At 31.7% G+C, this 12527-nt stretch overlaps 1 protein-coding gene across 2 annotated transcripts in view; it reads right to left on the reverse strand.

Annotated features, from left to right (window-relative positions):
- The window catches only part of LOC129230638 (CD9 antigen-like), a 100094-nt gene that overhangs the window by 11919 nt on the left and 75648 nt on the right, over positions 1–12527 (reverse strand). The window contains exons 1-6 of one of the 2 annotated variants that reach the window (XM_054865052.1): positions 12250–12449; positions 9677–9868; positions 8493–8567; positions 8309–8407; positions 3823–4032; positions 367–450 (exon numbers count right to left, since the gene is read on the reverse strand). In XM_054865052.1, coding sequence (XP_054721027.1) covers positions 367–450; positions 3823–4032; positions 8309–8407; positions 8493–8567; positions 9677–9868; positions 12250–12351 — 762 coding nt within the window. In that variant the 5' untranslated portion in view covers positions 12352–12449. Of the gene's footprint in view, positions 1–366; positions 451–3822; positions 4033–8308; positions 8408–8492; positions 8568–9676; positions 9869–12249; positions 12450–12527 lie in introns of those variants that run through there. The other variant, XM_054865053.1, reaches the window with a different exon arrangement.

Raw genomic sequence — 12527 nt, forward strand, 5'->3', positions numbered from 1 at the left:
ATTTTATCTTTGTTACATCCCTAGTATATATACACTGAGTACCAATCGTCTAGAAGAATTGAGGAGTTCTGGAGCATGAAACTATTTATCACCTCGGCTAAGAAAAAGACTATTCCAAATTTGACTTCTCTTACTACAAAAAGTATGGGGTATTTCAAACATAATTTAAGATTTTTACATAATTTTGACGGGGGGAAAAGAGATAAACACTTACAAAAAACGTTTGTGCACAGACAAAGAAAAGGAACAAAAAAAAACTTGAAACATTGTGTAACATTGATCCCTTTGTGATTAATTTGCATAAAAAGTTTAAATTTCAACATATTACTCAATTTTTACAACTTAAATAAAATAATTTCTACATACCTGAATAATGGCAATGCTGATACCAACAACAATGATGGTGAATAAATGCTTTTCGACTTTTTCTTCAATCTTCGCTAAACAGCCCTAATCATTAAAAATATAATAAATCAGTCAAAAAGTATGTAAAATATAATTAGTATGATGTTATAAAATTTTTATAGCAAGTCTCTGATCAAAATCAAAAACAGTAAATGCAATACAACATTTATAAAATTGCAAACATGTTACAAACACTCATTTTTGAGTAAAAAATCTATTGCAGTTTGATGAGTAACAATGCTATATTCAAAAATTTTATTACTAATATTATTTCGAACAATCTGTTGTATGCAAAATAAAAAGAACTAACACTTATTTGAAAATTCAACATGTGAAAGACATTATAGATTATAACTTTTCTGAAATTCTGAGATTTTAGTTTAATATCCTTTATAATTAAATCCAATCTATTTATTTTGAAAAACTGGAAAGGGTTCAGCTCTCTGCTGCAAGAATCATCACTGGCCTCCGAAATAGTTGCCCTAAGGATATTGTTCTGTATGAGGCTGACCTGCAACCTCTAGGACTCCGAAGCAGATATCTCCTGGCTAAATACTTTGCTAAGCTTATTAGTTATGGTGACCAGAACAGGACTTCCAGTTATGTACGAAACTGGAAGAATAATCAACGCCTTAAGAGACAGAGTCCACTTGGCTTTGCTGAAAGCGAGGGTTTCCTTTTTAATGAAGTTGAATATGTTTCACTGACTTGTGGTCTGGATGCTGCCCCATCATTACATGAACGAGTTTTCTTCAAACCTCACTTGTGCTCGTACACCAACAAGAGCTCCCAACACCCGGAGTATCTTAGACAACTTGCTTTGGAGGTTATTCACCAAATCCCATGTGATGCATTGCAAATATATACTGACGGTAGCAGGGGTGACGGCGCTATCTCCGGTAGCGGTGTTTATATCAGAGAAGGAAACGGCATTAAGATTTGTATTAAAAACCCCGATTTTTGCTCCGTCTTCCGGGCCGAACTTCTAGCTATTGAGGAGGCTCTGAATTATTGCGTCACAGAGAGTGTCAGTACTGATATTTGGATCTTGAGTGATAGCCGAAGCTCTATTCAGCATCTGTCTGAATGGTGGAAACAAGGTGACAAAACGACTCTGAACATAATCGAACATCTAAAACACTTGAGTAAACGTCTCACCATTACTTTTCAATGGATACCGTCACATGTTGATGTATTTGGAAATGAGATTGCTGATGGGCTGGCTCGTCAGGGGAGCCGAGAGATCTCTCCCCATAACGGATGTCTTTCTTTTTCAGAAATTGCCACCCGTGTTAAGCAAAGCATCAGTTCCTCTTGGAGACAGCCCCCTATTCATGAATGGTACAAAGCATCCCGCCCTGGCGCTGCTTTACTTCGGGCAAGTAGTAGGGAACAACAAACCGTCCTAGCCCGACTGAGAAGTGGACACACTCGAGCACAGCGACATGTGGCTGGTATTAAGGTTTTCCCCTTGTACCCAAAATGCAATTTGACTCAGGCTGCTCCCGCCCATATTTTCTCTTGCATCGGCTGTGACCTGAATCAGCTGTATTCCGACCCTTCTGCTGTTTTGGAGGGACTTTGTTTGCACGGCTTCATGGACTTGGTATGATGTTTCTGTCTGCCAAGTGGGACAAGCAACAACAACAATCTATTTATTAGATATAATTAATTCTAAATGAAGACAAAGTAATGAAATAATATAAATTTAAGAGAAGAGTTAATCATACATTATTGATGGTGCAAAATTCTTAAAAAAACTAAAGATAACAAGAATAAGTTGATTAAGAAATAAGTAAAGTGGAATCTCAATTTCACCTTTCCCGTTTCCTACACTATCCTGTTTCTAACGTCATTTATGCTGGTCCATGAAAATTGCTATACTGATAATGTTAAAATATTTTGAATTTTATGTAACTCTTTTTCAAATATTCAGCTTAATAAATTTTTCTACAAACAGATCAAAGACACTGAAACAAGCGTTCTTTTCTTTTTTAATTTCTCTTTTTTGAAGATAAATTTGTTTTGCAGCTCTTAGAAGCCACTTTGGAGATCTTCTTGAAAATCTTTCAGAAATCAATAACGCATGCATCATCTCATCCTATCATGAATAACTTCAATATTGGATTAAATACCAGCTTTGGATGATTAAATAATGGAAGATGTACCAGCTGATCAAGTGATTCAAAGCAAAAAAACTCTAAAACAATTTTCATTCACATATGCCAAGTAAAAAGCAAATTTGCAATCAAACTTAAAAGCAATTTGTTAACACAAAAAGTGCAATGAATGAAATTAAATCTAGAAACAAAAACAGGTTACACATTTCTTCCATTAGTTCATGAGTATATATATAAGGGTCAATTATTAAACAATACTCATAGATTTTTAGCCCTGCCCCCGATTTTATATTTTCTCACTTGTTATGCCTTTCATCACTAGTCCGACAGAAGACCTAAAACCAGGGTCAAATGGTAATTTAACATTTATGAAGATAGCAACTGGGAAAAGGAAGCAGAAATGCTTCAATCACCACAAAATATTTTTTAAAAACTACTAGTGGTGATAAATTTATTATTTTAAAATAAAACTGAATTTAAGTTCATAAGTTGAGTAATACCAGCCACATATCATAAATTGTGTAAAATTAAAGACATTGCAGGTCTTAAGACAAATAATTTTGTTTATCCTTTCTGATTCAAGAAAAATTCTGAAATTACTAAAGGTTAATTTACTGAGTAAAGCTACTAAATCATTGTGACCTTGTTATTGAGTGGCCTGAGCTATAGTATATTTGAAATAAAATGGAATTAAAAGTAATTGCAGTAAAATCCATTTTGTAATATGAAATAAATAATTAAATGGACCACTCCACAGAAAAAGGGGAAATGTGTCCTGCATGTGACAGCTCATATGTTTCCTTAAAAAAATAATAAACCTCATATAAATAATAGCCAATGATCGAGTAACCCGAGAGTTTCAACATTGTAATTTGTGCCCCGGCATGATAATTTGATAATACGTTTTGGCAATGTTTAACATGCAGGGAAAGGCTTTATTGTGGCAAGGCTGAACTCAATCTGGCAACTTAAGACTGTCACTTCAGGGGAATGAAGAAACGAAAAAGTGGTCAACTATGTTAATACTAATAGTTAACACTAGTTTAATAGGTAATGAATAAAATTTTGTAGCTCAAGAAGTTACTAACGTAAGCGTGATGTGTAAAACAAAAGAATTTGTCCATTACTGATTAAAATTATTACTTTTTAATGAAATATATGAGCTGTGACGTGTAGGATAAAATGGCAACTTTTTCAGAGAAAGGCCCATATGCACTAAATTATGAGAAATGAATAGGAACTTCTACATTGGTGCCTAAAATTTGTTACTGAATAGCCTTTTCCATATTTGAATTACCTCAGAATGCAGACGACTTGAAAATGTGTTAACTGCTGGAATTTGAGTCGCCACATCACAGTCGGCCGTTTCTTTTGAAACACAACAAGAGCGCGGGACAGTGTAAGCAGCACTTTGGAAAACTTTTTCTAACAAAGACGTTTCCTTCTGTTTGTTGTTGAAGCTCGAGTCAGCCCAGTCTCCAATTCCTGAAGCTCCACAACACATCAACTGCAATTAATTCAAAGCAATACATCAGAAGTTGTTTTCATATCAATTTAATTTTGCAAACATAACATTGAAGAAATATTTTTTCAACTAAAATAAATTATCTCCATAAAACAGAACTTATAAAGAGTGGGTTTTTTTTTTACCTAGAAATTCTACAGGGTGTCTAAATTGAATGTACCATATTTGGAGAAATTGTTATACTTAACAGAGAGTTTAAAATCATAAGAAAACTAAAATTAGTTACCAATACCCACAAGATTTTTTTTTTTTTTTAATCAGTACACTTCTACACGAGTTTCCTATGTAGCACTGAGATCCCTTCTACTTTTTTTGGACACTTCCTGTTTCGGGAGAAGTTTTGTGCCACTTTTTAATGCTGTTATCCTGGGGTGATTTTTTTTTTATAAATTAGTGTTACGGATATTGTTCTGCATTCCAGAGAACAATTTGTTCCTTGTCTTGAATTGACACCATTTTTCCATTTGTTCGCTTATAAAAAGCGTAGTTTTTCTGCTTAATATTATTGGAAATATGACAAGGAAAAAGAAATTAAAAAGCAAATAAATTGGAATTCAATATGAAACTATGTATCTGTATGGAAATTTCAAAATCACTTTTTTAAGATATCTTTGTATTGAAACTGAAGCAGTGATGTACAGTTGCTCCTGTTCACAGCAAAGCCAAAGGACCAAACACAATTTTATTACAGCTGAACTTTTGTATTAAAAAGTTAAATTCAGTACATGTGGTTTCACTATAAACAGGGATGACTGTATGTTACCAGGCAAGTGTGCAAAGTGGTACTCTGTAGACGTACGCCTAAACTAAGTCTGCCACTGTAGTGGGCCTACACCCACTATGAAAAGCTAGAATTCTATAGAACGCCTGATACAAAAAGTTGGCATAATGAAAAAAGCCAACGCATCCTGTAGAATGCCAGGTTTCATACATAGCCTATAATATTTATAGTTGTATATTGAGACTGAGAAAGAGATAAATATGTATTACAATAGCAATATTATCGTTGCCTCAGAGCAACAGTAAGATATCTAATCCCAGAAATAATGCTAAGATATCTCACTGTTGCTCTGAGGTGACATTATAATATAAAATAAATAATCATAGATATTAACCAACGCAAATTAAACTAGAATTAAAACTCATGATTAAAATTGTTAATCATTTTCAAAAAAGAAAAAAAGGATAAAAAGTACAGCATCTGTTTTCAACCATCGTTAAAATTAGGTTGTGGACAGAATTGAAATTTGCATGTAGTTCACTACAAATGTCCCTGCAATGCTCTACAAAAATATCTAAAATTGTAAGTCACTCACTCCATTTAACACAAAATGTGTGGAGTAAATTGTACTTTTCTTTAAAATAAAAAGTTTTAAAGCCACATATTATACAGATTATTAACACTCATTATCAATCAGAAAAAACATTCCACACTATAAAAAGCAATTTCATTATCTTATAATTTAACTTTTAGATTATTGCTTTCCTAGCTGCATTTGCAAAAATTTAGAACAACCATGTATGCCTTTATCATGATTGCACTACTACTTTTACTCTGTTCAAGTTTTTTGATTGCAATAATTATGTTTTGCATTTAAAAAATTAAATTTTGACACTATCAAAAAGTTGATTTGTATAAGAATATTATTTTTAGAATGCAGAGCATTGGGATTTCTTAAAGTTTTTATTCACTTCAGAGAACTCATACAGTAAAGGGAGATATTTAGCTTTATACATCGTTTTAAAAATAAGTTATTACATTAAATTTACAATACAATTGATAAAAACAACTGTGCACGCCAATAAAAATAAAACAGCACAATTAAAAGAGCAAAAAATTTGTAACAATGGGTTTTATATTTAAACATTTAATGGGGAAATTATATGAAATGTACTGTTTTAAATCCTAGTCGATATAATAATTTTATTTTAGAACTTTTTAGAACTTTCAGCATTAAGTTGTACCTTAAGATTAAACAAATCATTTAGTGAAATCCCAAAGTCTCTAAGTGGTCTAGTTGCCAAGATAAGCAAAAGCCGGACTCAGATTTTTCTGTTACAAACATGCCAAGTAAAGGGTGTTTTTTTTAGAGGTATAGAACTTTAGGTTCAAATAAAACACCGTTAAATGATGTAAATCGCCATGAGTTTGGTTCAAAAGATGATTCTTTGCCATTTTTATTTAAATGTGATTTCTGGTATATGTCCACTTTCGTTGGCTTGGAGAAAGTCTAATCGGGAAGTCTAATTTTCTATCACTTTTTGCAGCAATGGGGGCCGTATGTGAGTAATATGAGGCGAATGTTCTCGTCCAAAGCGTCAATCGTCTCTGGCTTATCGGTGAAGACTTGAGACTTCACACAGCTCCACAAAAAATAGTCCAGCGTAGTTAAATCGCATGATCTTGCAGGCCAATTCACAGGTCCATTAAGCGAAATTATTCGTTCACCGAAAGTTTCTTTCAATAAATCAATTATGACATGCGCTGTGTGGCATGTTGCACCGTCCTGTTATCTATTCATGATGAAATGGCAAACCAAACTAAACAGAAAACAAGTGGCAACTATCAAAATGGCCCACAGATCAAACAGTGTTCCCGGCTTAAAGTTCTATACCCTAAAAAGAAAAAACACCCTTTATAATAAAAGTGCTTAAAAAGATGCAAAGTACAGATGTCCAAGAAAAGTTACGCTTTTTAAGCACCTTTAATATACTTGGCATGTTTTTCACAGAAATTCTGAGGCCTGCTTTTGTTTATATCTCAGCAACTAGACCACTAAGAGACTTTGGGTTTTCTTTATATGATTTGTTTCATATGAAGGTACAACTTAGGGCTAAAAAAAATTAAATTCTAAAATAGAAAAAAAAAATCTCCGTTAGGATCAAAAACAGAAATTTTCACGTAATTTTCCCATTAAATGATTAAATACAAAAAACATTGTAACAAAAATTCATTGTCTAAAAACAGTAATATTAATCATAATGAAAATTTTGAAAGATGGCTTCTCTGAAGCCAAGCATGAAATTTATTCACTATCATTGCTCTCATAGGATTTTTATCTTCATCTATGCCAATAATTCATAACGGGGAAAAATAAAGAGACATATTAGGATATTTATCACGAGTAACTTGTATGTTGAGAAACAAATTAGTTTGGGAAACCTTTAATATTTAAATGGTTCTTACTAAATTAGCACACAAATAAATCCTAGAGAGGAACTAGGATTAATTTAGTGCTAATTGCTTAGAGTTTTACTATGGAGCATTTATATGAAAAAATAAATATATATATGAAAATTTGTGATGGTAACACTATTCTATTTATGAAATACATTTGCAATAAAACAGATTTTTTTAAAAAAGTACTAAGCACTATTCATAATGCGTTCTAAATGACAAAGCATTTCTGGGTCAGAAAGGAAAATTTAAGTATTCTTGTAGTTTTTGAAAATTCCAAGAAAGTGACACTACACATGAAGAAAACTGCGGCTCAAGTCATTTCAAACCAAACTTTCCCATTAAGAAAAATATGTGTTTTTCTACACTTAAATTTACGATTGAAAGCTAGATAATGATAAAAAATTCTCTACATGACTTGAGCCTCACTTTTCTTCATTTGTGGTGTCATTTTCTTGGAATAATTGAAAACTGCAGGAATACTTAAATTGTCCATTCTGACCCAGAAAAGTTTTTTTGTCCTTTTGAATACATCATGAAAAGTGTTAAGTATTTCTTTAAAAAATCTGTTATTTAACATTTTTGCCTTTTAGAACAAAGGTATTGATACTGTTTATAAAATTCATGATTATTAGTAACTGTCTTAAATTTGTTTCATTTAACCTTAGAATAAAATGCAATTAATTGTCAATATAACATTAAAAAATCAAAACAGCAATACATTGTTTTTGAAAAAAGAAACATATTTGCAATTATATGTAGACTGCATAAAAAGTAAAATTATTATCATTATCTTCAACTCGAATGTGAATCTCAACAAAATTATTTGGCATAGATAATATATTTTCCTTTTAAAAAAAAAAAAAAAGAAATTTTAGTTCACTTTAAACAGATTACATTTGCAACAATGATATTATACATGCACGCATATGGAGTAAATTTACAGCACAAAATAATGCACATATAATTTTCAAGCACATGAAATAAAAAATCCTAAGATGTAAGAATTGCAAAAATTTTAAATAAAAGAAAATAAAGTCGTAGGTTAATTAAGAAAGAAAGCTTAAATGATTCTTTTACCTTTTCCTGCATTTTATCGACAGCTAAGGTAACAGCGTCTTGAACACTGTACTCATTTTTGATCATATTTGATACCCGCTTACTTATAGCTTTCTTGACCTAATAAAAGACAAAGAGGAAAATAATGTCATAGAAAAATATAAATCATTTAAAACGTACAAATTAGTTCTATTTTCGAATTTACCTCATCCTGGTGTGAATATCCATAAACAGCTCCAGCTATTTCTGCTGCAAATATCAGAATGACAAACGTTGAAAACTGAAAGAAAATTTTTCAGTTCAATAATACAAAAATATGTAAAAAAAAATAAATTCAACCGGATTTCAGATTTGTTGTTTAAGTCAGATTGAAAAAAAACATGGTAAGTATATAAAGCACCTGCAAGCAAAGGGGTGTAAGTGTCAAAACTAACAATTTGGAGATAACCTGAAAAAATGGTAGGAAGGTGCAGCTATACAGTAAGATTTGAAAAAAAAATCTCAAAGTTACAAACGTGTAAAGGATAAGCATCTAATTTGTAATTGCGGTCATTCCACTCTGTGATTACTTTTGATGGGGATATGTTAAAGACATTGCTTACCAACCACTAATGCTGAAAACTAGAGCTTCTAGAGTACATTTCTACAAAATTACAAAATTCTTGAGAGGATTAGTGAAAAAACATACAAACCATTCACAGACAGAATGACAAGACAAAATGCAGAGGCCGAGCCAGAAAAAAAAAAGTTTCAGAGGACATGATAGAGGTTGAGAAATATGGTTGGGTTTAGTTGTTTTCAACGGTCAAAAAATTAAATTCCTTGGGGGGGTTTTTTCTTTAAGAGGGAGGGGGGATATACTCCCAAATCTGCCAATATGCCATATTTAAAATGTATGGAGTGAACTGGATTGCATTTTATTGATATTCGAGTTACAAAAAAGATCACACATGAACATTGAAACAGAAAAATTGGTACAATATTTTTCTCATTTTAATGCATGCAATAGTTGTGAAAATGTCAATTTTTTTTATACGGTCATTCTCTTGTGCTAAGGGGCTATCCACAAACAAAGTCATGCTTCGTGAGGGGCTTTGGTTCATGAAATTGTAGTAGCTTGTGACTAGAGGGAGGCAGGGGATGGCAAGTAATGTGAAATTTTGCTTTTTTATATGAATATGCTTTTGAAAAAATAGTGTGACATGGGGGGGGGGAGGTAAGGTGGAATGATGACACTTTGTGATAGAAGTGGATCAAAAATATTGATAAAAAGTGAGATATCATTTATGGACCTAACCCTGCATTTCATGGAGAACAAGGACTGCATTTTCACCAATGTGAAGCAACTTCCACCTTATTCTGCTACGAAATATCTAAAGAGAAACTTACACTTCCCAGCATACAAGAACTTTCCTGCATTGCGCCACAGCAGCCTAAAAATCCCACCAGCGTCATTAGCGATCCTGCAGCCATCAGTATGTATATGGAGATGAAGAACTTGTCGTTGTGGTCTGTTGCCAGGTAAGAAGCTGTGTCCACATACATCCATATTGAGAGTGACAGCAATGCAACACCAGCTAACTGCAATTAAATAAAAAGCATTCATTAGGAGTAGAAAAGTTTAAAGAAAATATTATCAATAATAAAACAATAAACAACAAATAAATTTTAAGATATCTGTTAATACAGAAAAAAGAACATGTACTTTCAATACCAAATCCTGTTTCGATAATATTTCATTTAATTTGCTTTATTTATTGTTAAATTTATTCAGTTTTTATTTAAAGCCCTAAATTTGATAATCAGGGCTCTATTGAAGTCTCGGTGCTATATGCAGTGATAGTAGCACTGTGACATTGAAGAAAATGTGTTTGTTAATTCAAAATATTTAACAGTTTTAATAAATTCAGAAAGAGGTATTTTCAAATAGAATGACAATTAGAATCAGAATATTATCAAATGGACATCACAACTTGTGAGAGTTCCTTTTCTTTTACTCCAACTAGAAATGTCAAAACAAAAAAATAAAATAAACTTTTGAACTAAGTTATCCTAAATTTATGAGGGTTTTTTTCTTTACTTGTATTATCTTCCAAAATGTAAAATATAAAAACAAGATTTTTTTAGTTTAGATGAAGAAAACATTATTAGTTATTAAGTTTTCTTAGATGCTTCATTTTAACCAAAATCTTAATACTATACTTTACATTAAAAATATAAAATCTACATAAATTTCACAAAAAAAAAAAAAATACAATAAAAATTTACAAATATTGCATTTGTATTATGCATGTTAAGATAGTTCTGGAACGTCATGATAGTTAAAAAAATTATTTTTAGAATCAATGACACTACATGAAAAATGATAAAGAATGCTTTGTGCCAAAATCAGGGTTGGCAAGTTTCTGCCAAGGTGGTTAAAACCACTGGTAGAAACCGGTTAAAACCGGCATAGCAAAAACCACTTTCTGCCACATTTGTGGCAGAAACTAGCAAAAACTCACAAAATGGCAAAAAATTAATTATTGACATACAATAAAAAATGCATGGAGTAAATAATTAATTGTTAAAAAAAGCACACAATTTATATATATATATATATATATATATATATATATATATATATAATTGCAATATTATCTCAATTCAAAATCAAATGTTACAGTGTTTGGAACCCGCAGTTGCTCCTTAGAAAAGGTGGTTTCTAAAATCTAACCATTTTCTCAATTCAATATGCACAAATGAGAAACTTCAGAATATTCTCCGAACAGAAGAGCTAGCAGGCAATGCATCAAGGAACAAGCAATGTTCGTGAAACTTTCATATATATTTTAACTGATCCACCATGTAGTAGTTGGGGTAATGGCAAACATTTGACTGGAAAAATAAGTTTCAAGAAATGGGGCCAATTTGTTTTGCAAAGCTGTGATAATAGGTACAAAATCTAGCTTAGTATTGGCAAGTATAATTCTGGCACTTTCTTCTTGAAGCACATGATAATTTCAATCACAAGCAATTTAGATGAAGCATATAAGCGAGCAAATTACAATCAGTAATGCCTGTTTAATTCTCTATGTCTCTCCTTTTTCCCAAGCCCCAATATAATTTTCGTCCTTTGTTAGATTAATCCAAATATTACAAGCATCTGCAATTGACAAGTCCCCTTTCCAAACTAAATCAAGGGCACTAGCATAGGATTTTATTTTTTTAAATGATGAAATGAAATTTCATTTTTTATTTTATTTAAACAAATATCATTTAGTAACTACTGGAGTTATTAAAGACGCTTTTAAGTTTTTGCCAGTTTCTGCCAGATTTTACCGGTTATAACCAGTTTCTGCCACTGGCACGGCAAAAACTAGTTTCTGCCGGCAGAAAGCCAACCCTGGCCAAAATATTACTGAAACGAAAAAAAAAAAAACAAATATAAAGCGCAAATTGTCACAAAAATACTGCACTTTGTGCTTTTTTTACTTTGTTATTTCATTTTAATGAAAGACACATTTGTTATACTACAAAACAAATTATACTCATATATTGGTTTTAAACTATTAATACATTATTTTTTACGAACTCCCTTACGTTCTTATTTTGAGTTTTAGTTCAATATTTCAAATTAGCAATACACTTCAGTGAGCAATTAACATGAGTTTTTGAAGTAAAAATACTGTAGCTCTTATTATTATCAAAAAAATTAAACTTGCAAGAAATAAAACAAAATGAATTAAATATGTGCAAGCAAAAAGTGTACAACTTTATTACTACAACCATTAACAGTATGAGCTTGAAAAATTTACCCGCCTTTTTTTTTTTTTTTGACGTCCCGAATGAACATTAATTTTTGAACTTATAATTTTGCCTGACCATTCAAAGATATGCAAAGTTTTCAATCAAATACTACAGCACATTAAAAGTTCAGAGATGACTACGTGTGAAAATTAAGTGAATAACGTAATACTCACAGTTTGTGAAACTAAAAACAAAATCACGCCGGCAAATCTCCCATTGTCATAGGATCGGTGAAATTTACCGAGAGATTGATAATCAGTTTTGATTAATCCCATTTCAGATGTCTATTTAGTATTTATTTTCAGTACTTTTCGTGAATCACATTTTGAAACTGATTAAAAAAACCGAACGTTTCACCTTCAACACAAAGCAACGCAACAGAAACAAAAACTAAATGTAAACAAAATTGAGGTGAGTTGTCCGGCTTCTGCTATTTATTCAACGAGAAACG

This window comes from Uloborus diversus, chromosome 9 (genome assembly GCF_026930045.1).
Source record: "Uloborus diversus isolate 005 chromosome 9, Udiv.v.3.1, whole genome shotgun sequence".
Lineage (NCBI taxonomy): Eukaryota > Metazoa > Arthropoda > Arachnida > Araneae > Uloboridae > Uloborus > Uloborus diversus.